This window comes from Chaetodon trifascialis, chromosome 21 (genome assembly GCF_039877785.1).
Source record: "Chaetodon trifascialis isolate fChaTrf1 chromosome 21, fChaTrf1.hap1, whole genome shotgun sequence".
NCBI lineage: Eukaryota > Metazoa > Chordata > Actinopteri > Chaetodontiformes > Chaetodontidae > Chaetodon > Chaetodon trifascialis.
This window is the reverse complement of record NC_092076.1, coordinates 5,863,256-5,889,877: the sequence shown is the minus strand read 5'-3', so window position 1 is coordinate 5,889,877 and position 26,622 is coordinate 5,863,256. Positions and strand designations below refer to the sequence as shown.

General features: G+C 46.8%; 1 protein-coding gene across 14 annotated transcripts in view; it reads left to right on the top strand.

Annotated features, from left to right (window-relative positions):
• Window positions 1-23,009, top strand: part of LOC139350160 (calcium/calmodulin-dependent protein kinase type II subunit gamma-like) — a 35,228-nt gene extending 12,219 nt beyond the window's left edge. Inside the window, exons 5-23 of one of the 14 annotated variants that reach the window (XM_070991305.1) lie at window positions 76-141; window positions 1,770-1,842; window positions 3,046-3,148; window positions 3,618-3,701; window positions 4,597-4,691; window positions 5,304-5,426; window positions 5,557-5,640; window positions 6,619-6,661; window positions 7,513-7,575; window positions 11,037-11,077; window positions 11,804-11,887; window positions 13,593-13,637; window positions 13,770-13,815; window positions 14,088-14,168; window positions 16,429-16,569; window positions 18,468-18,543; window positions 18,673-18,767; window positions 19,265-19,501; window positions 20,251-23,009. In XM_070991305.1, coding sequence (XP_070847406.1) covers window positions 76-141; window positions 1,770-1,842; window positions 3,046-3,148; window positions 3,618-3,701; window positions 4,597-4,691; window positions 5,304-5,426; window positions 5,557-5,640; window positions 6,619-6,661; window positions 7,513-7,575; window positions 11,037-11,077; window positions 11,804-11,887; window positions 13,593-13,637; window positions 13,770-13,815; window positions 14,088-14,168; window positions 16,429-16,569; window positions 18,468-18,543; window positions 18,673-18,767; window positions 19,265-19,497 — 1,576 coding nt within the window. In that variant the 3' untranslated portion in view covers window positions 19,498-19,501; window positions 20,251-23,009. Of the gene's footprint in view, window positions 1-75; window positions 142-1,769; window positions 1,843-3,045; window positions 3,149-3,617; window positions 3,702-4,596; window positions 4,692-5,303; window positions 5,427-5,556; window positions 5,641-6,618; window positions 6,662-7,512; window positions 7,576-11,036; window positions 11,078-11,803; window positions 11,888-13,592; window positions 13,638-13,769; window positions 13,825-14,087; window positions 14,169-16,428; window positions 16,570-18,467; window positions 18,544-18,672; window positions 18,768-19,264; window positions 19,502-20,250 lie in introns of all 14 variants that reach the window. The other 13 variants (XM_070991304.1, XM_070991306.1, XM_070991307.1 and 10 more) reach the window with 13 other exon arrangements.
• The last annotated feature ends 3,613 nt before the right edge of the window (window positions 23,010-26,622 follow it).

The following is a 26,622-nucleotide window of genomic DNA, read 5'->3' as shown; positions in this document are numbered from 1 at the left end:
CTCTCTCTGTCTCTGTCTTCCTTTCCCCCTCCTCCTCTTTCTTTCATTCCTCCCTGCCCCCCCCCCACCTCCCAGGGTGACAGGAGGAGAGCTGTTTGAAGACATCGTAGCCAGGGAGTACTACAGTGAGGCTGATGCCAGGTAAGCGCCTCACACGGAGCTGCTCTGAACATACGAGCGCTGCCGCAGACATACAGCGTAATCCCATTAAACATATGAACTCTCATTTTGTCAGTGCGAGCACACGGGCGCACGGCAGTGGATGTAACTCGTATTCTGTCAACAAGTGCATAATATACTTGCCTTTCTTTTCGCCACTAGCGTCAATCTCCATCCTCCCACTACATATCACTGAAATGAACAATAGCAAATTAAATAGCCTCCAATTTTAACCAAAAAATGCTTCTTAAATGTGAAGATTTGCTGCTTTTTTTTGGGTCATGTGATCGTAAATTGAGTATCTTTGGGGTTTTGGCTCTTATTAGGAGCAATTTAAAGATCAGTTTTATTGAGAATTGTTCACTATTTTGTCGCGTTTTGTGACATTTAAGCATCCTCGCTACTTCTTCCTCCCTTTTCCCTGTGGCTGTGTGCTGTGCAGCTTATGAAGTCTGTTGTACAATTGGATTAGGGGGTCTTTGTCTGTTCACGCACACACAGGGAGGGCTTTGGAAACACACAAATGCAAGCACGCACACAACCCAAGCCACACAGAGAGAGCCTCAGCCTCGCTCTCTCTGGCTGGGGCCCGACCTTTGACCCATTAACCTTTCCAGAGATGTGACATGAACATGAGCCTCGAACAATGGGACCGCGGAGCCTCACACCACAGCGCGGAGGACAGTAATAAGGTGGTCGGGTTCAGGCTTGTAGGAGAATTTTACAAGACCCGCCATGAGCCAGCACACTCACCGGGCTAGTGTGAAAACATGCTCACCAGCCAGAATTGAGAAATAATGGCATTAGAAGCAGCTGAATCAACGCCCTCATTATTAAAATTGCTACCGGGATAGAGATTTATTGACTGTGTGGTGTAAGACCTCCCACTCGAGTTTCTTAGTATTGATTGTTCAAGCTACAGTACCTTGATTATGTCTTTGAAAAATTATAGTGTTTAGTAAATACTTGTTACGCAACTTAGCCTGAAGTTGAGCTTTCCTGGCTTAGAGTGCAACAGAGGTGATTTTAGGCATGAACAAAGGATATTTATTATCCATTAATCTGCTTATTATTTTTGTGGTGAATCGTTTGGAGAATTGTGAAAAAGGCCCATCACAGTATCCTGAAGCCCACATCGACGAGCCCACAAAACGTCCCCGTTTTTGGCTTTATTCCGAAAACGACACTATTCCTACGACGCTGTTCGCATCGCTAATGAACATGAATATGCAGCCTTACGTCTTACAGCTGCGCCCGTTCACCGCTCCAGCCACCTTCTGGAAAAGGTCGACGTTGCTTGCCAGCATATTTGCTGATATCCAAAAAAAAAAAAAAAACCCCTTTGTCTGATGTTCATATTTCAGTCTCTCAACAATATACAGACAGGATTTGGTCAATTCAACCTTTCAGCAGCACTTTAATACGTGAGAGTGTCCGATTTTTGCTCCTGTTGAATGCCTCAGTGTTACAGCCACACCATAATCCAAGCGAACACGCTGGCAGATCATGTGGCGTGCATGTAATGGGTTTTATTTCTTTATTTATTTCGTGATGAAGGGCAGTGACTGACACGTCTTTCTCTCTGCTTGTCCCCTCTCCTCTCTCTGTAGTCATTGCATTAGTCAGATCTTGGAGAGTGTCAATCATATCCACCAGCATGATATTGTGCACAGAGACCTCAAGGTGAGTGTCGGCCCGTTGCCGTGACAACCACACACTCACACACGCACACACACCTCTGCTCGTGGCCATGGCAACACACAGATGGCTCTCGGTTCCTCCATCTCTCTCTCTCGCCGCATTTCTGCTTTTATCCCCTTTAGTTTTCCCCCTGCGTCGTTCTCCCGTCCACCGTTTTCGCCCTCGGTCAGTCTATCTGTTCTCAGATCAGTCGGCTTCTCTGTCCGTCACCAGGACTCTGCGTGTGTTATTGTGACATGCGTGTGCGCTCATGTGGAGCACAGGGATGGTGAGTCATGGTCACGTGGCGGGGGTTGGTCTCTCACCTATGGCAAGGAAAAGACAAGGACTCAAACAGCACGCTCATACGTGAACACACACACTTTGTGCTTTGGTGAAGGGGGGGTCTATTATGAGAGAGGAGGGGGAGGCATAGATACACCTCAGGAGTTGCCAGGACAACCCAGGTGACATCACACCACCCATGGAGCAGCGGGGGAGGGGCCTGATTCGTCCCAAGTTGCTGATAGGCCCAGATGCAAAGGGTAGAAGAAGAGCACGTCTCCGCAGCCTCCAGTTTTCTACTTAACCCAGTTTAAGGTGGTAATAATCCGGGTGGGACAGACAATAATAATAATAGGTATTGAGCTGCACCTTTTCAAGCAGGTGTGGAAAAACAATCTCAAGGGGTGTCTGAGACGCGTGTGGGCGGCTTTTTTATGAGTGTGCGCGCACTATGTCGGAGAATAACACTATTACCTCGAGCGCTGCCTGTCTGATTTGTTGGCCTTTTATCCTGAGTGGGCTTTTACTGCGGCCGTTTATGTCGTACTGCCCAAACAACGGCCATTTAGAACGCCGCCACACATGCTGCCTCTCGCTAAGTACACTTTCCATTTAGCATGCAGTCTGCAGCGCCGCTTAAACGACTCCCCAAGTGGTTTCTATGGCTACGAACCCATGCCCATATAAGGCGTTGTGGAGATTCTCAACCGCCCATCCTCTCTCTGCATCCTCCGTCTTTCTGCCGCTTTCTCACACCTTTACCCCACCCCCACGGTAGCTGTGTCGAACACATCAAATATGGATATTTCTAAGAACGAGCTTTGCTGAAGAGTGCCTGTCACTATCTGTCTCTCACTGTCTTGATCTCTTGTCCTACATTCTGCTTCACCATGTGTGTGTGTGTCTGTGTGTGTGTGTCAGCCTGAGAACCTGTTGTTGGCCAGTAAGATGAAAGGAGCTGCGGTGAAGCTGGCAGACTTCGGCCTTGCTATTGAAGTGCAGGGAGACCAGCAGGCTTGGTTTGGTAAGAAAACACAAACAGTGACACACACATGCGTACCAGACGTGCCGGACCAGTAGCTGATCTGTAGCTCCGTCTGTAGTTTCTGTGCTCAAGCATACAAATCGCTGCTGAATAGGCCCTCATTCATACTGTAGGTCTGTACGAATGCACGTCCACCTGCCCGTTTGAAAGCCAAAGGATGTTTGTGCGAGTGTTGCTTAAGAGGCTCACAGACACTGTCCAGTTCATGCTTCGGCCATTGTGTTGGCCAGCAGCCGAGCTGCTAGCATTTGGCTGACTCTCCAGCAGGGACGAGATGATTAACGGGTATTTGCTTGCGACTCTGCACTGCCATAATCTGGTCTTGCGTCGGAGTCCAACAGGTCACTTATCATCTGAAGCATCCACATAACAGCACAGAAATAGCCTCCATCAGAATTTTAATAAAAGGTGTTAGTTCACCATGTCCTCTGGTTCGTCTGTCGGGCAGGGTTTGCAGGCACCCCCGGTTACCTCTCCCCTGAAGTCCTGAGGAAGGACCCCTACGGCAAGCCTGTGGACATATGGGCTTGTGGTGAGTGTTCAGCTTTACCTCTGGGCAATAAACTTGTTGCAGTCAGCTTGTTACAAACATCAGACTCCTGCCTTTTCTTTCTAGTCAAACTAACCAATCTGAAAAAATACCACGTGAAGTAGACTTCTTTTTAAATGTAAAAGAATTCAGCCTGAGGTCATGTGTCTCTCTCAGATAGTATTAAAAACATGTTAGATTCTTACTGCACATGTTGCTTTTTGGTTTTTAAAGTGAAGCACGTTGACACTCTTCCTCTTTCTCACGCTGAGGACGGGAACCTCACACACTGGTATCAGAAGGATAAGGTCATAATGCTGTGTTATGGGTTGCAAGATGTAAAAACATAGGGAATCTGACAAGTCGCTATAATTTCACTGCTCCCTGATTGATCGGCAACTGAAAAGACGATGGATAGGTAAAATCTGGAGGGACGTCAGGCCATGTTTCAGTGTGAAGCTGCATATTAGATTATCCATTAGTAACTGTTAGACAACAGCTAATGTTAGCATCCAACCACTTACGCTCACTGGGTGTGTTTCCTGTACTTTAGCGGAGTGTTTTGACACACGACCCTGCACGCTGGATTGTATCCTGTGTGTTTTACTTCCAGGCTTAGAGATGTGAGGTGCAAGGTGTGCGTTGATATTTCGGGTAATGTATATCAGACGGTATGCTAATGTAAGCTAGGTTGTAGTTGAATGCTAATGTTGGCTGTTTTGAAAACAGCATTTGAGCTTCTCACCCTGAACGTGACGTCAGAGGAAAGTTGCTGGCGTGTGAATATGATATATTGGTTTTATTTTGATGTGCTGTATCACTGAAGTGGCGAAGCCTGATTTGACTGAAAGATAATAAAAATAATAAGTGTTGTAACATGATCTTTGTTTTCTTTCAGGTGTTATTCTCTATATCTTGTTAGTGGGATATCCTCCATTCTGGGATGAAGATCAACACAAACTCTATCAGCAGATCAAAGCTGGAGCATACGATGTAAGTGTGTGTGTGCGTGCGTGCGTGTGTGTGTGTTAAGTGTAGATTTGGGAAGGGTGCAGTGCAGGGGTTTGCTAAGCAGTTTTTGAATGTTTAATAGTGTCCAATTGAAAGCTGGTCCAAAGCTATTGATCCTATCAGGGCCTCCCTGACGCATTGCAGAGGGGTGTGTGTGTGTGTGTGTGTGTGTGTGTGTGTGTGTGTGTGTGTGTGTGTGTGTGTGAGAAAGACACACACAGAGAATCAGGGAAGGGGTATCCTCCTTTCTCGGTCTCTGGATAATCAAGTCACATTGCAGTTTCCAGTGAGACAGGGGAAGTCTCAGGCAGCCTGTTTGCAGGGAATTCACTCTTAATAAAAAATGGTTTAAAGACCTGGAACAGACACACGTGTTCTGTTAATCCAAAAAGAAAATTAGCAGTTTTGTTCTCATATCGGTCTAATTTTGACAAATTAACTCATAACTCTGTGCCCAGATGGTGTGGATTAGCTGGAAACACGCAGATGCAGACTTCCAACCAGGAAACTTGTATTGTTTCCAATTCGTTTTACGTATTTACTGCCCTCCTTTCCAACTGTTACACCTACTTGTTTCTCCATTTTTTTTGTCAGTTCCCATCCCCAGAGTGGGACACAGTGACTCCAGAGGCAAAGAACCTGATCAACCAGATGTTGACCATTAACCCAGCCAAGAGAATCACTGCCGAACAGGCCCTCAAACACCCTTGGGTCTGCGTAAGTATCCACTCGCCCACCTGGAATTACACAGGATGGACATAGGTGTGCATAAGGAGATTTGGACAGAGAGACTTACTATATTGCAGCCTTCAAATAACTCTTTAATTCTTGTTTCGTCCTCCTGCAGCACCGTTCTACAGTGGCTTCCATGATGCACAGACAGGAAACTGTCGAGTGTCTCCGCAAGTTCAATGCTCGCCGAAAACTCAAGGTACTCCTCCCTAAATCTTCATTTCCCCTATGTCGGTTTTTAGACCCCCCCACCTCTTGATTATGTGCTAAATCTTGAGTTTGTTCCCTCATCCTTTTGTCGTGTAGAAATTAGTCTCCTTGCTCATCCCCTGCCCACTGTAGAGCTCTTTTATGATTGGTGCATACATTGCTATAGACCTAATTAGCAGTAGGTTTAGTACAATCATGTAAGTGCTGAGCTGTGTTCATTGAAAAATAAAGCTTTATAATATATGTTGTTGTCAGAGCTGGGTGTCAAACTTTCAATACTTTTTAGGCACTTTATCTTAAAGTATCAAAAACTGAAGTGCTAAAAGCAGACGTTCAAGTTCTGCTTAATTCTTTGATCTGCTCCTCATTTAAACACAATGTCACAATTTTAGACAGTTCTATTCAAGTAACATTCCTAAATGGCCTAGGCCCCTTTTGTGAAATGAAAGAAAGGGTGTCGCAAGAAATATATTTAGATATCAATCCAAAATATGTATAGCTTCGATATAGACACAGAAACATCATGTCAGCAGCGGCGCTGAAACGTTTCAGACGAGACGCAGCTCAGCTTGCCGTAGTTTGCATTCAGAGCCATACATGCAAAGTAATGGATCAAGTAGCAGTTGTTCTTTTTTGTCGCATTTAAATTCATTTGCATAGAAGAACATGTTATTGGACTTGGAGATGTGAGGACTGTTAATGGTGCGTCTCCCCCCCGTTTTAATAATTAGATTCTGTTTGACGGAGAACAAACAAACCCTCAGCCTTGACTGGATTTAGCCGTTGAAAGGAGCTGCACTGTGATTAAGTAGCAGAAAGATTAAAAAAAACAATATGTTATTGTCCCATTTAGAAATGAATACGGAGCAGCGAGTCCGCAAGAAAAGCACTGAAATCCTGTCAAATAAAACAAAACTCCTTGCACTCATTATACCTCCCTCACTTCTCTCTCCGCCTCCTCCTCCAGGGAGCCATTCTCACCACCATGCTGGTGTCCAGAAACTTCTCAGGTGGGTGTGCACTTCGCCCTCAGCCTCCCACGCAGCGCATGCAGAGGGAGAGGAGGAAGGAGAATGGATAGAGTCCTCTCCACCTCTTTTAATCCCCTCACCACACACACTCTCACCCACTCATCCTCAAAATAACTATGTGTTTGTGTGTGCACAGGAGTTTGCTTGCTTACAACATTCAAACTGAATTGAAACGTGAACTTCCTTCGAGTCACGGTAGAAGTGATGTATCGATAACGACGGATTCTTATGAGTGCATTGCATCCTGATATATGAGCAGGCTAAAATGTGATATTCTGTCATGTACCAGATTATATGTGGGTGCCAGTTACGTCCGTGTCCATGCTAATGTATCTCTCCCTGTGTGTTTGTGCGTGGGTGTATGTGTGTGTTCATGTGTACGTGTGTGTGTGTGTGTGTGTGTGTGTGTGTGTGTGTGTGTGTGTCCCTTTTTTCTGCTGCCAATGGAGCGAGCGATTGCATGTTATGAGAGAGGGAAGCCTAGACTTTTATGAGATTTTTATGTTGGGGGCAAGTGTGGTGTTATAAAAACAGGTGACTGCAAAGAATCTGTGTTTTTATCTCCGTCTGCTGAGAGTGACTTGTTTTCGTTGAAGCCTTGTTCTCAGCCTCTAAGTAATTGGTCAGTCGATGGCTAATGATTTCAACCCTGGGCCTAGGAAACCACAGGGGTGCACGTCTTTGCTGTAGCCCATTTCTATCAAACCTTGTGATGTATCTGGGCTGCAGCCAGCACACCCTGTAGCTTTCTAGGTCCATGCTTGAACAGCGTGAGATAGATCTGCCTAATTTGCACAGCCCCTCCCAACTGTAGCATTTCTGTCCAATAGTGGGCCGGCAGCATACCAACTCTGCTGCTGCCGCCTCCTCCACGGCCTCACTGGCTCAGGAAGGTACGTCCCAGAGACACGCCCATCCTCTCCACACACAGTTACTTCTTTGCTTCATAGTACAGGGGTGGGACCCCATTACCACCCACAAACTCCTGCATGCAGCCTCTGCCAGCATCCTCATCAACATTCACACACACACACACACACACATGCATGCATACTCACACAGATTCTGTTCATTTAGGGTCTAATGGGTGTGTGTTGTCCTTGCTTGAATGCAAAGATAGCACATTTTATGCACACAGTCATGTACATGAGCATCACTTAAAGGAGCAATATGCAAGAAGTTGAGGTTAAAACATTCAAAGAATTCATTAATTCTGACGTTGTGTAAACAAGGTGCAGGGATAATCTACTGAAGTTAGCATGCTAACCAGCTAGCCCCGGCTCTTCCTGTCTTGTAATACCACTTTGTACCTCAAGTGGTGATAGTGAGTCACTGTGGCGTCCAGTCTGCCCTGAGTCAAACAACACCAAGGTGGTTTTCTTGCTGGGTTTAGATCCTGGCAGCCCAGGGGTGACTCTGCTGTACTCGTACCCAACTTCCCTCACGCTCCCACCCCGCTTCACGTTTCTCCTGAACTCGCCATGTCTCCGTAGTGCCCGGAGTCAGAGTCCTGGTCGGTCACTGCTGTAAATCACCTTCGCACTGTGCTCTCTGGTGTCAAACTGGCCTCTGTCTTTCTTGAAGGCTGTGGACCAGTTCCGTTGCCCCCTCACCCGGCTCTGGTTCTGGTGCCGCTTCCCGCCAGCATTCCGCCCTGGCCTGAAAACCTCCCGTCCCAGCGGTCCAAAGCTTCTATGCTATTGGTGTAAAAGCCAACACTCTCCCGCCGCGGTGCTCAGCTGTGCTGATTTACAGCCAATAGCTACAGTTAGCAGCAGTTAGCGGTTACTCTGGTCGAGATCTCGCTGCCCTCTGTTTGAATCGAATCGACAGGTCTTCAGTTCTTACATATTGCACCTTTAAGGGTAATCGATTCAGTCTGGACTCTAAAGTGCTTCCTACATTTACACGTCACCACCATTCAGCCTCGACAAAGTAACCCCCATTTCATCTCACAAATTAGCCATGTCACTTCTAGCAAGCTCCATCCTGAACTTCCAGCTGACTCCATACGCTCCTGTGCGCCCCCGCCAACAGCCCGGGGCTGTGAGGTCGGGCACAGGGCGGACTGGGGCAGGGGATGAGGAGGGGCATGTATCCTGGGGGCGGGAACTGACACTGCAGGGGGCCGGCAAGAGCTGGGTTGGCGTGCTGCCATCGTCTGACCTGGGTCTGGTGGGAGGGGAGGGGAGGGGAAAGGCGGATGTTGAAGAGCTGGGGGAGTTCAGACAGAGACGGATGGGAGTGCTGCCTTTGGGGCTGCTGACCGAGCCGACTGTTGAAACCATCATCGTTGTGCAGCCTTCCTGATGAATCCCCAGAGGTTAAAGGCATCCCGTGTCTCATCTCCCCTTCCTGAGGTCTGTTTTAGTGCTTTCCAAAAAAAAGTCTCTGTGCCTTCTCAAAGAAATGCCACAAGCCAACATGGCGGCAAACCCACCATGAACGGAGGGATGGATCCCTTTTGTTTTGAAAGCACTAAAATCAGGCTCAGCTCTCGTCCTGCTGGGTGGGGACGGGTGGTGAAGGTCGGCGATTCCGATGGTGGCTCCATGGATTGAGTACATTAGAAGCAGCCAGTGTAGAGCAGCCTGGATTTTCTGTCGCCTTTTCAGACGAGAGAATCCTCTTTGCTCTGCAATGGGCTTAAATCTCTCCGTAGGTAACTAGGATCTGTGTGTAGGCAGGGTAAAGGTAAAAATGTGAAAGGGGAGGTGTCATCAGCTGAGGGGAGGCGGGTGTTAGCGCTGGAATGTGTGATTGGTGCGCTGAGATTTGGGGTGTTTGTGGTGCTTTGACTGTCAGCTAGAGCCCTCCGAACGCGGGCTTCCTCACAGAGACTGGACCGAGTTGCCTGTTTGTAAGTTTCTGTGAATGTCATGCGTGACATCATCACTCCGGATGAGACTCCTCTGCTCTCCTCCTTTCAAATCATCTAGTGTTTTTGTTCATTTATTTTATTTCTTAAGCTTTTGGCTTTCAGCCCTCTGATGATGTCACTCATCACCGTCCACAACCCTGGCACTTTTTCTACTGTAACTGCTTCCTTGCACATCTCTGTAGAGTATGGCTAAAGCAAGGCTTGGCAGTTTGCTCATGATGTTTCCTTTTTTTTCTGACATTTTAGCAAAAATGTGACAGAAGTGTGCATTTGAAGCATCTCTGTATGTTTCTCGAAGGGTGTTTGCCTTGCTGCCTCTCGCATGTGGGCATCCTGTGTGGTCATATCCTGTAAAACAGTCTCGGGAGACACAACTTCAGATGCTTTCTAACGCGTCCTTCCCCACTCGCCATCCAGCTCGATCGGTGCGGCGCTCGCACTGCGGGCCACCTCGACTCCTGCCTTCATTCTGCGGAGGAGCAGGAGGGAAGGATGCGTTCAGAGAGCGCATGAACGTGGCGCTCCCGTGCTGTCACCGTTAGCACCCTGATGGCTGTTTAGCAGAAGGTGTAGCCGAAATAAGAGCAGACGTTTGCGCTCTCAACGATCAGCTCTCCTTTCCCTGGTTGCGGAATGAAAATATTCTTTTATATTATCATTTTTTCCTTTGGATGCTGCATGGCCAGGCCAAGATTGAAGCTGCATATCGACACAACAGCCAAGATTAAGGAGCATGAGTTGTCACTTGATATTGTTTGCTGCTGCAAAATGCTGTGCCCCTTATCTTCATTATTTTGTATTGAAATACTAAGCCCTCTCTTTCAACCCTCCCCTCTCTCCCCCTCTTTCCCCTCTCCCATTTCTTATTGGAAGGTAAGAAACAAAAGATAAGATTTTTGGAACCTGTGTGTGTCAGTAGAAACCCAATGGACAGTTGAGAGCTTTAGACAGAGAGGAAAAGTGACTTGGGCCCTTAAAAGAAATCAATGATTTACATTAACCTTGCTCATCGCCGTCAGTCCTGGCGGCAGTTTGGGCCTGACCATCACTCTCTTTTTAGATCTGCTGGGGTCTTCCAGACAGGAAATGGATTGAGGAAGTTTACTTTGCTCTCAGGTTTCTCTTTTATCCCCAGATGGCAATGAATGGATTATGATGTTGAATGGGTTTTGCAGAGTGTAACAACTTGTATAGCCAAGGGAAAAAAAAAAAAGCCCAAGAAATCCATTAAATGCATGTTATTCTCCGGCATCAGTCTAGACTTGCTTTGTCATAATGGCTCAGGTATTGGGGTTTAGTAGATAATGGTAAACTGCACATCCAGGGTTTTTTTGCTCAAGTTGCGGGTTTTTTGGAAAAGCTGTAAAAGAGCTGTGTGGATTGGCGTGGATGGTGTCGTCAACAGTAAAGCTCTACCTGTCTCTCTCCCTTTCTATCCTCCTCCATCCTTTTTTTATTTTTTATTTTTTACAGCGTGCAAAAGTTTACTCAACAAGAAGTCCGATTCTGCGAAGGTAAGGTTGTCTCGTCGCCTCTCTGCCCTCTTTTGTTCTGCCACACTGTGTCCTGCCTCTCCTCTTTTAGCTCAACCCCCCCTTTTTATTCTCTTTCTGTTCTTTTTCTGAACCTCTCTGTCTCCCTCAGGCTCACAGTCCCGTCCTGGTATTATATTGAGAACTATATTTCTCACACAGTAAAAGCCTCAGATTTCCCATTCATTTCAATAGAGGCGTATGTTACACCTCAGGGTTTCTCAGCCTTCTGTGGCCTGTTTTTAGATCCCATAATCCTCCAGTTTAGAACCTTTTTTCCCCAGTTCAAGCAACATTCATGTGTATAATTATCAGCCAATTCTTCTTCTACGTTGGCTTTATTCTCTCACCTTTAGTTGGTCTCAGTCAGAGATGTGTTGCTCTCTTTTTTCCGAGCAGTCTCCGTCATCCTCTGCTGCTATTGAGCATCTCTCTCCCCTCTCCTCCCCCTGCCTCCCTCTCTTTCTCCCCTGCCCCAGGGGTCTCTCTGTGCAGTTAAGTGGTGGAGGCATAGAGAGTTAGTGAGGCAGTAAAAAGGATGATCTAGAGGCCATTCTGTGGCACTCACCCTCTCATTTACCCTGTTAGCTCTCAACAGCCTCGAAGTCTCGACCAACATTAGCCCCATTCCCTGAAAGGCGCATAATTCTAATGCATCTGTGTGTGTATCGTATGTGTTCACTTTGAGTGTCTGCGTTCTCGTCCCAGCCTTCTACCAACAACAGTAAGAACAGTATAGTGAGCGCCATCAATGCCCTGAAAGACACCAACATGGCAACCAACGCCCAGATGGTACAGTAGGCCGCCGCAGTGTCCCCTCCACTACCCCACCCCCAGTAGTTGCATAGTAGCCCGTTGTGCCTCATCCTCCATCGTCATAGTCGCTGCTTGTCATCCTTCATCTACCACCCAGGAGGTGTTGCACCATAACATTTCCTGTCCCGGCAGTACCCCCCCTCCCCCCCAGCCATTTTATCCCCCCCAAAGCTGCACATGTTCTCCTGAATCAAAGCCGGAAAAGACGGTTTTTGGAAATGATTAAAAAAAGTCGTCATTGTTTTAAATCTCAGGCTGCACATGTGCACCTTTTTAGATTTCTAAGGAGCATGAACTGTAGGAGTGTGTGCCTCTGAAGGGGCGGCACAGGGAGCTGCAGAGCTCTGGTTTAGTTGCTGATCGAAGTAGAATTTATCATGTAATGGCCTCTGTGTTACTCGCTTTTCCCCCATGCTTAACCAGCTGTCCTTAGGACTTTCTCACTAAAGTCAACGCCGCCTTGCAATCATCTGTCCTAACATCTTACTCGGTCATCTGATTCTTAGCCCGTCCAACCGTCTTTCTCACTCTAACCCGTTATCCTCGCCACTATTAACATCCCCATTGACATCCTTACCATACTGCCAAGTTTTATTGTTGTGCTCTTGTCCAGTGTTAGCATGTTGTGATTTTAAGACGCTTTCCTAGCATGCATTACATCTGACATCTCGCACTGGTGTGCTTACATACTCCACTGTCTGCTCTGGTAAGGTGGTGCTTCTCAGCTGGTGGTGCAGGACCCCAAAGTAGGCCGTTTGTATGCCTGGGCGATGTGGCTGAAAGCACATCAGAGTGTTAATTGGAACATTTCAGCTGTAGATTTTGTATGTTATAGCAAATTTATGCTAACTCATGTGTAAATTATTGATGTTCAGTGCAAAGAAGCGGCCTCAGATTAAAATAGATTTGAGACAGTTGATTAGTCGAGCAACAAGAGGAATTAATCACCAACCGTTTTGATTATTATTTAACCATTTAAGTCCAGAAATTTAGCAGAGAAAAATGCCATCTGTTCTGTGGTTGCTGCTGCTCTTCGGGTTTAGGACTTTCAGAAATATAATTTTTCAGATAAAAAAGACATTTGAAGACGTCACGCGGGACTGTGGGAAACTGGGATTGTGCGCTGTTTTTCTGATATTTCCTTCGCTTTTAATCACATCTTTCTCTTAACTTCATTACTCATCTTAAAGGATTTTGTAAAACGAGCACACAGCATAATAATATCACACCATACCACACCAGTGAAGGTCGACAAGTCAATCAACAGAAAGAAATCAGCAACAATATAGATAATCAATTAATGATAATGGCTTCTCTAATGTGAATATTTGCTGGTGCTCTTTGTCTTTGGATTGGATTAAACATGCAATCTGAATGTGTCAGCTTCCTGGCATGTTTCCCGGCATTTCACAGACCAAATGATCAATCAGTAAAATAATCCATAATGTAAATAATCATTAGCTGCAGCCCTAAATGATGAAACTCAATCGTCTTCCAGTTCTAGCCAATGATGTTCTTGACGGTTGTGAAGACAGATGAACTGCTAGGAAGGAAATGACGCGTTAGGTTAGGTTACGACCCCATGGCTGAGGTGACGTATGGGGTCCAGTTTAAAACCAGTTGAGAGGCACTGGTTCAGGGTTACGATGTGCTGGACTGACCGCTCTGTTCTGCGTCGCAGGAATCTCAGAGCACAGTGGTGCACAACCCTCCTGATGGAGTCAAGGTGAGATGTGTGTTGCGTCTGTCCGACAGCCGAGCGCCACCCGGCTGCTTCGTCAGGCCCTCAGGCCTGTCGCACCAGAGGCTGGTTGTGTTAATTTAAGCGTCTCTCTGTCCGTGTGTCTGCTCTCAACAGGGATCAACGGAGAGCAACGCCACCAACGACGAGGAGGAAATGAAAGGTAGGAAAGGTACTCAAGTGTTTCCTTCCCTTTTTTCCTGTTCTTATCCGCTCTCTCTCTCTGTCTCCCATCCAGTGAAGTGTGTGTATTTGACTGTAGTGACTGGCAGGTGTGCCGCGATGCAACACGTGTCTGTCACACTCTTGACTGTGTGTCCGTGCTGTGTGTGTGTGTATGTGTGTGTACGTACGTATTTACCGTGTGTCTGGCTGTGTCTATGTGTGTGCGCGTGTGTGTGTGTGTGTGTGTGTGTGTGTGTGTGTGTGTTCTAGCGGACAGTTCGGCGCTGAGTCAGAGCAGCGCCACAGAGGAGATGCCCCCACTTCTGCCCTCACCTCAAAGCTCACCTGCCAGTAAGTTTATCCATGGCAACCAGAAGCTGTACGGTCGCCACTGGCAAGGACCTAACACCCCCACCCACCCACCCACCCACCCCCCACTCCCACCCTGGCTTTTTGTAGTCACTGGCAATGACGTCTTACATCTCTGAGCTCCCTCACTCTGATCCACCAAGCTTTTTTTGAGGGTTCCCACTGGTTTCGGAATTAGTGGCACATTCGTGGTTTTTACGTCTGTTCTTACACTTTAGAAACTCAAAACTTTTAAGGAAAAGTCAGGGAGCGTCATCGAATCTTAGATTGCTTGATGTTGGCGTTGATTTGATTTGTTTAATTATTACAACTTGGATCTTATTTTGTGGTTTGCATTCACGTAATCGGGGGAATCACTGAAAACAAGTCCGACAGGGCAAGAAACGCAAGCAGTCGGACGGGTTTCAAACAAGCGTGTGTTCCTCATTCACCAATAACTGCATTAGCTTGATTTGTCTTGTTGATGGTCTAGATTTTAAGATCGTCAAAAAACAGCTCAAGCTTGTTCTGCAGCTGTTGCCTGAGCTAGCAGAGTGAGAGAAACTCGTATATGAAGTGATCTTTGGATAAAAATGATTCAGTTATAGCTGGTCTGACTTCTTAAAAGACTGATGGAAGTGTAAAACATCACATTTAACCAAAGTAAGCAGCCTGGATTAGCCAAGAGCAGAGCCCAGATCAGCCGGACTTGTTTGCTGTTCAGGTTTTATTGACCGTACTTACTGTAGCTGTGTGCTCGCAGATTTTTTTTTTTTTTTTTGAGTGCACTCAGTTTTACCTCCACATAAAGTGGCATGATAATGTTTGCTTGTTAACATTGAGGATGCTGCACCACTCGTAAAATGAGGCCAGCTGCGGCGCTAAAATCTGCCTTCATGAACGGACATGATACTGGACGCCAAGGACGATGAATCAGTATCTATTGAACCGACCAGTCATGTTCTTTGATACTCGATCTGCTCAGTATCTGGATCAATAAATCCCTCGTTCACACTGACGCGATTGTCTGACTGTTAATGAGGCCCAAGTTGTAATAAAGTGGAGTCTTCCTTTAACCGGGATGCATTACCTGACTTGTGTTTTACACACTGATTGCAGGAGGTCATTTCCTGCTGCGCGTCCATTACACTCTGCATACTCTGTTCTTAAGAGCGAGACTCCACCTTTAACTGCTTCACTTCCTGGAATTAACTCCACCGAGAACACTTTAAGAAACAGCGTTTTTTTTTTTAGTTCACGGGTCGCTGCGGCCAGATTATGGAAAAGCATTTAAAAAGTTTTTGGATTTTTCATCAGGGCCACTGTGGGAACCCTGCAATGTGTGCGTGCGTCTGCGCGCGTCTGCGTGTGTGTGTTTGTGTGTGTGTGGTTCTTGGTGATCACTGCATCTATTCCCTTGTCCTCCTCTAAACGTGACAGCTCCAGCTGGAGGAAGCCTTGCTTACCTTGCAGCTGGGCGTCCTGAGCCGGCCCCTCGGTCCGACGGGCCCCGCCGCCTGTCTGGCTTCACCGGAGTTCACGCACGCACCACATCAGGATTCTCTTTGTCCTCACATTGTCTCCTCCATTCTCCTCTAATGCTTTATTCTCTGCTCTGTTCTTTAATCCCCTCTCTAATTTATTCTCCATTTCTCTCTAATACGCCATTCTTCGCTACATCGTTATCTCGCCTCTCTCTCCTCTCACAAATCTTGCCCCCTCTAATCTCTCCTCTCGTCTCTCGACCTCCCGCCCTCTCGTCAGACACACCTGCACTTACAGGACGGTCTGATCTCTCTCGCTCTCCTCCTCTTGACTCCTCTCCGTCACCCGCTCCTGCCTTCCCTCCTTCCTGAACACGCTAAGTTCCCCCCGCAGGCCTAACACGAGCTAATAGCGAACAGCGGCTTTGATCCTCTCCTCGCTGGGCGCCGCAGTTCATCAGACGAGGCTTTATTAATGTATATGAGCATTAGGAGTCGACGTGAGCGGAGCAGGCAGTTAAATGACTTCCACATCACACGGCATCGCTATCAGAGCTGTTCTCATCTCGCTTCCAGCTGCCATCCTGTCCTCACGTTACCCATCCGCATGCCTGTCACACTCCAAACACACTGACTGTTGTTGATTTCTTACTAATTTCACTGATTTTGCCTCTCGTTCAGTTTTTAACTGCATGTTGTGTGTTGTGGTGTCCTAATGATCACATGTACGTTTCTGTCATCCGCCCACGTGTCTGTTGACCACCCGTTGTGTGTTTCAGTTCCACCGCATGATGCAAAGCGCATGGCATGGAACAGCACAGGCAACAGCTCCTGCCCTGACTCTGAGCTCTCACAGTCCTCCATGCCTGCTGCTCCACTAGGGAGCAACACTGTCGCTGCTATAAACAACACTAAGCAGAGTAAGAACACAGTCTTGACTAACTGACCTCAGCTTTTCCTTGCCGTCCACTCACTGCAGCTGTTGCATTCTCCGTCACTTAGTCAGGTGTTGAATCTCAATTAGGTGAGACAGTTTTGCTTCATTTTCTCCTCTTTTAACACTTGAAATGAGACAAATGACTGCACACGCTACGAGACCGATAGCAGCTGTTTGACTATGTTGAGGTGTTGAAACGGTTCATTTGCTTTGGCTGCAAGTGAAGAAAAATTGGCATAAAAGATCCCATCAAATGACCAAAACCAACAATGTTTTAGTCTCTCTGTGGCTCTCATCCACAAGCCCAGTTCGTGAAGATGTGTCACTTTCTTTTGTTTGACATTCAGCAGGGCGCTGTAGTTTTAACAAACCTCACTGTAAACTTTTTATGCAGATTCTGCATGAGAATGCAAGGGATCAGGTGTTTGGGCATTGACCAATCACGTTTGAGCGGGCTTTGGTCGCATGCAGGTGAACAGTCCCTATGGAACGGCTAAACAAAGTGAAACGTATTGGTTCAAATGTAATCTGGGAACCCGTCGGCTGTCTCCTGAGGACCGTTGAATGTTTGTTTGTTATTCATAAACAGATCCCTGTTTATAGCCGAAATGTCGAGTTGTTGTCGAGATGACCGGCCCACAGCTAGCTCATGTCTCGAAAACACCTGATGTTATCCTGAAGAATGTAAATAACAAACACATCTATTGTTAGCAGTCACAGCTGTCAAGCTAGCATGTTAGCATTGGGAAATTTTGGCTGCACCGCACTGCCGGTGTTGTGCGACTAGCTTGCTGTAGCTTTAGCAGTAACTCCGCCTTGCCTTGTGGAGGACTTCGGTCAGGCACAGTGAGAGGACGAGCAGAGGTCCTGCAGGTGAGCAGGTGTGCAGGTGTGCAGGCCTTATCACAGACCTGCAGCAGCCACAGCCTCATTTTGTCTTTTGATTTATTGACCGTAGCTCTCAGGAGGCAGGACGCTGTATGTGGGAGGTCTGCAGTGAAGGAACGTGTCACCTCTGCTTCTCATAGATGGTATTCTATAGTTGTTGTGGAGCTAAATGACGTGGAGGATTAAAATGCAGCATCTCAGGCTTCAGCTGCACAGACCGTACGTGTTACTCAGTTCAGTTCATTGTTAGTTTTGGTCTTTTCGGGGGATTTGTGGACAAGAACAACAACATATCACCGGACTTCAGCAGCCATCCTTTAACGTGGCTTTTTGTTGGAGGGTCATGGAGTTAAAATGCTGCTCGTTAATGCTGATAAATGGTCAATTTAAGGGTAATTTTCCACCACTGTGGTTTCCTTTGGCCTGAGACATGATTCAAATCCTGTTTTAGTTATTTACCAGAAACCTGATCAGAGGCAGCAAAATAACACAAATAAATAACACAAAATAAATACGCCATTTAATCTTTAATGGAGCTTCATGTTTGTTAGATGATGCTCATTTCCTTGTGAACAGTCACAAAATGAAGCTTTAAAGGCCACCGATGGTCTTTTTGTGGAGCTTTCAGTCGCATCTGGTGTTCTTCCTCAGTTGGCGCCGTCGTAAGTGGGCCTGGAGGCAAGATTTGCCAAACGAAGCTGATGGTGTTCACGAGCAGATTTCTGTGTTTATTGTGGCGGCGGTGTGTGCTCACACAGCAGAGCGTAGTGTTTTGTCAGTTTCTGTGGCGCACAGAAGGTGAGAAGCAGAGCGACAGACAGAGCGGAGGGTCGAGGAAGCCACTCCGGACCGAGCGACGAGGTTAAAGCGGCGGAGAAAAGAGAGCAGAGAGTGAAAACGTCATCATACGGCAGTTAGTCCTTGTCTCAGCTCCCGGCTGACTTCTCACCATTCACCATCTGTCTGTCTCTTTCTCTGTCCTGCTCTCTGTAGCTCGTAAACAGGAGATCATCAAGATAACGGAGCAGCTGATTGAGGCGATCAACAACGGAGATTTCGATGCCTACACGTGAGTACAGCTGCATGAGCACAATAAAAATCAGAGTACAAATCAGGGATTCGCTGCCTCGGTGCTGCTCTGATGTCTCCGTCTTTTCACCCACTCTCACGTTCTCACCCGTCTCCTCTTCTTCCTCAGGAGGATTTGCGATCCTGGACTCACCTCTTTTGAACCCGAGGCCCTGGGGAACCTGGTGGAGGGCATGGACTTTCACAAGTTCTACTTTGAAAACTGTGAGTCTCCTCTCGCACACCCACAACGCATCCATCTATTTTAATCTGCCGAGAGCACCAGCCAGGTGAAGCTTTAGCCCCTTTCACACGTGCAGCCCGTCCCTGACGTGTTGCGCCATCATGCTGGAGTGCCCCTTGCCCCCACCTCTTCCAGCGCTGCCGTGGCATGTGAGGAAAGGTGCAAGAAGGAAGGTTCCTGAATGTAACTGCATGAGTGAATGGTGAAAGTTACAAGCAGTGCCTGAAAGGTTATCCCAGTCATTTAGTGGTGTGAAAAGCTTCATTGTCTCAGGATGAAAATCAACAGAAAGTGTTGTCAGTTTTGGGGAAATATCGAGTACATTTGTCACTTTTTCCCCGACAGCATCAGAAATGTTCCAGTAATTGAACAAATACCTTGAATACCATCCCCACCTCCTGTTAAAACCGCCTCACATCCGTTGATCAATCAGGCATTTAAGGTTAAATTTCACCATCTGTCTGTTTATTTTGTCCAGTGCTGAGCAAGAACAGCAAGCCCGTGCATACCACCCTGCTCAACCCACACGTGCACCTGATTGGCGAGGACGCCGCGTGCATCGCCTACATTCGCCTCACGCAGTTTGTCGACACCACGGGCCGCCCTCGCTCCAGCCAATCGGAGGAGACCAGGGTGTGGCATCGTCGCGATGGCAAGTGGCTCAATGTTCACTTCCACTGCTCAGGAGCGCCTGCTGCACCACTACAGTGATCAGGTACTGAGATTTTTCTACTAATTAAGTGTCCTGTGATCAGAATGATAACCTCAGAGAGAATGAGGAAACATTGATAACCGGTCAGTCAGTCCGGCGGGGTGTAACCACGTGTTTTCATGTTCGGTGCTGAAGATGATTCACGCTGTTTACATTTGGACTCATATATTGTGCCTGCTTTATTGATAACTCTCAAAGCTTTGGCCACCCGTTCTGTCGGTAATGATAACAACACGCCGACGTCGCTGCAGGAAGTGCTCAACACTGTAAACTTTGTCTACACCAGACAGTCTGGGTAATAACTTTGCTGTTCGTCCTCATTTTCTCCTCTACATAAGTTTGGATAACTGTGTTTAAAACCTGTCTGAGGACGTCCTGGAGGTTAAGAAGCTGCCATGTAGCTGCAGCGACCCCGAGTGAAGTCCATCTGTGGACCTCAGCAGCCCGCCCTGCGCTCGCTCCTCGCTTCCTGTCAGCTTTACGCTTCTTAAAAAGGCAAACAAATGCCCCCAGAAACACTTCTTACAATCCTGTCTGACTGCTCGTGGCTCTTGGCCCGACTCACCTCTTTTACAACCTGCTGCATGAGTGCAGAGTTACAATCACTGATAGAAACAATGGCCAAAACCACAAAAGCGAGATCCAGTAAAGAGCTGGAATCAGTCTTTAACCTGTTCTGGGTTCAGTTTTCAGCCACTACTGAAGCGTCTTGTCAAGACATCAACTAACTTCCTGCTTTTCTCCCCCTCCAGTGGTCCTGAGCCTCCAGTCTACTGGAGTGTGTGTTTTGGGGGGCAGTTTTTTTCAGCGAGCGTGTTTAAGAGGCACGTCCTCTGCGTGGATTGGCTAGTGCCAGGAGCCCGGCCGGGCGAGATCGCATCCCTCTCCACGATACCAACCAATCCTGTCCCCCCTTTGACCTGCTGGGGGCCGGCTGAACACAAGACACCGCCCCCATGGGATGATGCATGCATCTGGCGCCTGATTGGAGGGCGCGTCTTTGCCCTCTATCCCTCCCCTGGCAGCCATCTTTTTTCTGCCCGCGCGAGATGAGACGTCCTGCGTGAGGAGAGGATTTACAGTTGAACTTGTGACAGTTTATGAGTATGAGTTATGAATATGCTGTGTAAATTATGACTAGATGTACCAGAAACCACCAAAACCCAACCAAGCATTTATATTCACTATCAAATAAGGGAGGAACAGAAGGGAGTGCGAGGTTAGCGGCTGAGATTTTGGACACATTTTTTGGCATTGTGGGGACGACCGGGTAGAAAACGTTGTGCTCCTTACCCGGGTGACGGTGTAAAGACGTAGGGAGATTTTCCCCAACTGAATTCTAGAGGGAAAAAAAAAAAGAAAAGAATCAAGTCGGCTCAGTCAGAGAACTCGACGACGAGAGAAACTTGATATCAAAACATGAAGCACCAAAGTGTAGAACTTTAGGCTTTTTATGTGTTTATGTGTTTTCGTTCGTGTGCTTGTTTTTTCCGACCGGACGGAAAATCGTGTTGTTGTGGGATTTGGGGGGGGGGGGGGGGGTGTCTGATTTGAGGTTACGTGTTTTGTTGTGTTTTTAGCATCCTGTTCCCTTTGCGTTCCTGTGAAGAACCGGAGCCTCTGATGGGTTTTTTTTTAAATTTTATTTTGTTATTTTTCTTTTTTTTGTTTGTTTGTTTTTTTTGTCTGACTAATCCTGTATTCGAGGCTCCTTTTTAAAGCAGCTGAGTTTTTAAAAAGAAGGATTTTATTGTGCAAGTTTGAAGCTAACCTGCGTGTGTTCACACGTCCTGTTGCGTCTGTATGCAGTGGAGGGAGAGACTGAGCCGGGAAAGGCGTCTGCGTTTTGCATGTTTGCCCGCCGCCTCTCCCTCACCCACCCTTCCCCAACCTCTCTCCTCCTCGTCCTCCTCTCTTAAACCATTCCCTCTTTTAACCCTCTCTCCCGCTCCTCTTTCTCTGCTTCCTGCAAGGGCCTGGTTTGTTTATAATCACTGTGTAAATACAGTGTATGTATAGATATATGTAGAAAAGTGTAATATATGTACATGTATCTAAGAGACACTCATCCTGTGCATCTGGGCATGACCTCTGACCCCGATCTAGTGTAGGAGCAACATTTTTCTCACCGATGTCAATTTGCTTTCATTCTACTCCTCAAAGTACTTCCTTAAAATATCGGTAGCTCTTGACGATTCACCACACACACACACACACACACACACACACACTCACACACACACACACACACACACACACACACGGATGTGGGCTGCCAGCTTTAGTCCCGTGGCCGTAAGACTGTTTTCAGAGACGGGGAATAAAAGAAATAAGGTTAAAATAGCTTGACCCTCCGCCCAACAAGACTTTTTAAACACAAAGACCTTCATCGTAGTGTCCTTAACTCCTGACCCCACAATGCTGTGAGCCGTCTCTTCATATCGTATGCACACACACACGCACACACACACACACACACACGCACGCCTGGTGGTGTGTTTAGGCTTTGTAACATATCTGCACCACCGCTGTGTGACCACGGTGCCACCCTTGCTGTGCTGCTTAATTGTCTCCATCCATCCACGACAGTCGTATCTTAAACCCCCTCCCTCCTCCCAGTGACCCGCCCCCTTCCGCCCCCACCGCCCCCCCCCCGTGTACCAACGAGTCCCTCCTCTTGAGATGTTTATTTGTACCTCTCTCTGTTGTTTCCCGTGTTACTGGTTTGAGTTTTTTCGTTGTCGTCGCCGTTGCTGTTAACTTGTCGTTTGGTAATTTGCCGATCTGCCAAGCTGGAGTTCTGCACTCTCCCTCGCACATGGGAAGAATAAAAAAAAAATAAAAAAAATTTTAAAAAAGGGAAAAGAGGGAGGAAGACAACACAAATTTACAGATCGAGCGATCATGCACTGATCGGGACTAAATTATTTATTAATGTACTCTACACCCTTGGTGGTTTTAAATCGTGCCTGCTCAGTTGAGAGGAGTTTTGAAAGCCAGAGAGAGAGAGTTGGTGTGGGTGTGCAGGTTTCTGTGACCTCCACTGTCGAACCAGAGCGGGAGACCTAGTTATATGCATGTTTCAGTTACGCATTTCTACCATGTACCTACCTGAATAAGGATGGAGCTAGTGTTAATATATGATATTTGCATCTTTTGAAATAAGAATCTCCTCCATCCAGAATGTTGAATAGGTGACATGAAAAATACAGAAAAAAAAAAAGCAAAATTTAAAAAAAAAATGGATTCAGGAGCCGTAGCTTGGTATGAGGCCCTCGATGTTAGCGTTTTCCCTGCGTTGTAATGATATACTATTGGGCTGCGCTTTCTCCCCCCAGCCTTCACATGGATGCTGGAGTTTTTTTGCATGATCATGATGTACAATGAAATACAACCATGAATTGACGACTATCAAGTGTTTGTCTGAGTGTTAGTTGGTCTTCATCATAGCTTTGTTATTCTTCGAACTTGGATCTTGAAAGTATTTAATAAAAATACTATTTCAGCACTGGTTTGTCTCCCTGGAGTCGTTCATTCTCTTCAGGTTTGTCGCCACCTCGTCGCGTCCCGTACTTATTCTGTCTCTCCTCCAATGGCAGACATTCCCTGGAAATGTGCTCCGTCCATCCGGAGACCAAACAACCGGCCAGAACAGCTTCGTGTTCACACCGGCTGCTTTTCGTGGTACCACGAACCTTCGGCGTACCCTTTTCTTTTGGCTGTTCGCTGTGCGTCTTTGACATTTTCAGCCTGGATTTAGAGAGCGTTTCATCAGCAGAGCCTCAGCCTGAAATCACCAAATTTGGAGCCAGTAGAAATATCCAGCACACACTTCTGATTATGTAACTGCTACATTGATTAGTCATGCTGAATATCTGCTCGTGTCCAATTTTAGGACGGGGGACTAGATTGTTTCAGGTGACATTTGGCATTAACAAAGGGTTTGATTTGAGTACAGTGAGCCTGGACCACGTGTCTGTGGTTGGCTGGATGCTCTGAACACCACCCGTCATCACAGCTGACACAATATTTGCCCTCCATACTTGTCTGTCATCACATGAAGACAGATTAAGCCCCGCATAGCCTCCAGGCCATTAGCATGCACGTAGGATAAAACAATCAGTGCCGTCCGCTCAGCGGCTCGTGCATCGTCCCGTCTCACTGCTCCAGCCTTTGTGCTGCTCTTATTTTAGCCGCATCGAGCGCTGTGAAGTGTTGAGTAATGCTGCAGCCTTATTTAAGAAGGTTTTGTGGTGTTATTTATGATGGTCGCAGTTATTTTAAGGATTGAGTGTGTGTGTGTGTGTGTGTGTGTGTGTGTGTGTGTGTGTGTGTGTGTGTGTGTGTGTGTGTGTGTGTGTGTGTGTGTCCCTGGGATGTAGGACAGCTCCCACTGGTTCCTCTGCTTTCTGTGTGATTAATGAGGAGAGCTCAGCAGTTGGTTGAGTTCGACACTCGCTCTCACTTTCTCAAAGACACAAAGAGGGAGAAGCTCTTGAGGGAATGTGTCTTGTTAGCTGTCTCTGACCTCCGACTCTTAATGTCAACAACATTAGGAGAAAAGCTGACCCAGAACCAGCCTCCTGAATCTAAATTACTTTTGACTTTGTGGAGGCCTTAAAGGGCGACGTTCCTAATTTTCATCTCGGCTTGTGCAAACTTTTGTGATCATTAATAAGGATGCGCCACCTGAACAATAGCCTTTGTTTTCTGAGGTGGTCCCAAAAAAACATAAAAACCTGTTTGAGGGAAAACGCCCCCCACTCAATTCAGACAGGTTTTTTTTTTTATGTTTCTGCCAAAAAAAAAAAAAAAAATCCTAGCAAACTGTATCGTCAACCTTTCTGTTGCAGACTTAGCAAAGGGAATTGTCTGCATCCCTCTTTAATAATAGAACATAAAGGCCTATCCGAGCAGCATGTGAGCTTCCTGTTGTGGAAAAGGAGGTTTATCCTGGTTTTTGAAAACCTAAACTATTTTTTCATTCTGTTCTCATTCCCAGCAGAAGCTAACGTTCAAAGATTAAAAGTAACAGGAAACAGCATTTTTAAAGAAAAATGAGACAGTTTATCTTAGCTTAGCTTAGCTTAGCTTAGCACAAAGAGTGGAACAGCTAACCAGCACCTCTAAATCTCACCAATTAACACACTCTATCTCATTGGTTTACCGACCAGCAGGACACCACATGTTCTTTAACGTCTTTGTGCTAAGCTAAGCTAACAGTCTGTAGCTTCATATCTACCTTACAGACATGAGAGGGGTATCAATCTTGTCTAAAGCTAAAGCTGGGTTTATATTTCCGGCCCTCGCAGCATTGATTTACAACATTTAGTCCACTCAGCGGATTAGTGATGTCTTAGTTTCGTAAGCATAGGCTTCACCAAACCGGGTGCAAAATAATCCTGCTGGATCTCAGCTTCGCTGTCAGTAAAGGACCCAGAGATCTCCTCAATGGTGCGCGAAAGGTGTCGCAGTGGATTGTTTTAATTCCATAAACTGTCAGTGATTTATGACGTTTGTCCAGTGATAAAACTGAACCCCATTTTTAGTCCAGTTTCTCAAGTTTAACCACTGACAGACCTGGACCTGCACCTCAAAGAAAACCCTCCTGAGGAGTATCCTTCCTTTTCCACAACCGATGAACCCAATAACCCTTTAAATCTTCGGCCACGTGCCTTCTCTCACCTCCTGCCCATCGTCAGAGAGAATGAGGGAACGATGTGCAGCGTCTTCTCACAAGCGTCTCACTGGCAGCGGTTGCTGTTGTCCCAGTATCCTGATACGGGCCTCGCTGAGGCTGTGGCCACAGGCGATGGAGACGATGAAGACCTCCAGGCAGACTGAAACTGTTCCTCACACAACGGACCGCTGCAGGAAGCCATGCCTGCAACATTAGGTAAACCACAATGTTACTTCCTGGAAAATATATCTGCTTCTGTTTTTCATCTCTCAGACCAACACGTGGGCTTGGGTTTTCTGTCCTCTAACACATTGAATAAGGCAGATTAATTTAGAGAAACTCTTGTCATTGGACATTGGAGTGTAGACAAACTTATTATCTATTGTCATACTGAAGGACCACATGCAAAATTACTTTCCATCTATTCAATTCAATTCAATTCAATTCAATTTTATTTGTATAGCGCCAAATCACAACAGAAGTTGTCTCAGGACACTTTCCATATAGAGCTGGTACAGACCAAACTCTTTATCTACAAAGAAACCAACAATTCCCCCATGAGCAAGCACTTGGCGACAGTGGCAAGGAAAAACTTCCTTTTAACAGGCAGAAACCTCGAGCAGAACCAGACTCTGGGTGGGCGGCCATCTGCCTCGACCGGTTGGGTGAGAGAGGAAGAGCAAGAGAGGGAGAGTGAGACAGACAGACAGACAGACAGACAGACAGACAGACAGACAGACAGACAGACAGACAGACAGACAGACAGACAGACAGAAAAGCAGTCAGAGAGAGAGAGAGAGAGAGAGAGACAGAGACAGAGACAGAGACAGAGAGAGAGACAGAGACAGAGAGACAGACATGCAGTCACAGTAACAGTGACAGTGGATGTAATAATAGCAGTAGCAGTTGCAGTGGATGTCAGGCAGGGCCAAGGCAGGAGATGCAGCTGAAATCCACAATCCAGATTCAGCCACTGTCCATGGGAACCTGCAAGACGGCAAAGCACAGAGACTCCGGGGAAGGAGCTAAGTTAGTAACACGCCGTGGTAGGACATGAGAGCGTGCGGATGGAGAGGGACAGAAGGACAGAGGAGCTCGGTGTATCTTTGGATGTCCCCCGACAGTCTAATCCTATAGCAGCATAACTAGGGGCTGCTCCAGGACAAGCCTGAGCCAGCCCTAACTATAAGCTTTATCAAAAAGGAAAGTTTTAAGCCTACTCTTAAATGTAGAGACAGTGTCTGCCTCCCGGACAAAGACTGGAAGATGGTTCCACAGGAGAGGAGCTTGATCTACTGACCTGAGGGGGCCTACACACGTTCTCTGCAGCTTGAAATGACAATATGACGCAGCAGTTGGCCCCGCTCAGATCGTTATTGTCTCTTCAGGTCATCTCTGAACATCTTGCTCTTTTGTGACACTCCTACCACCCCTTACGCTGCTA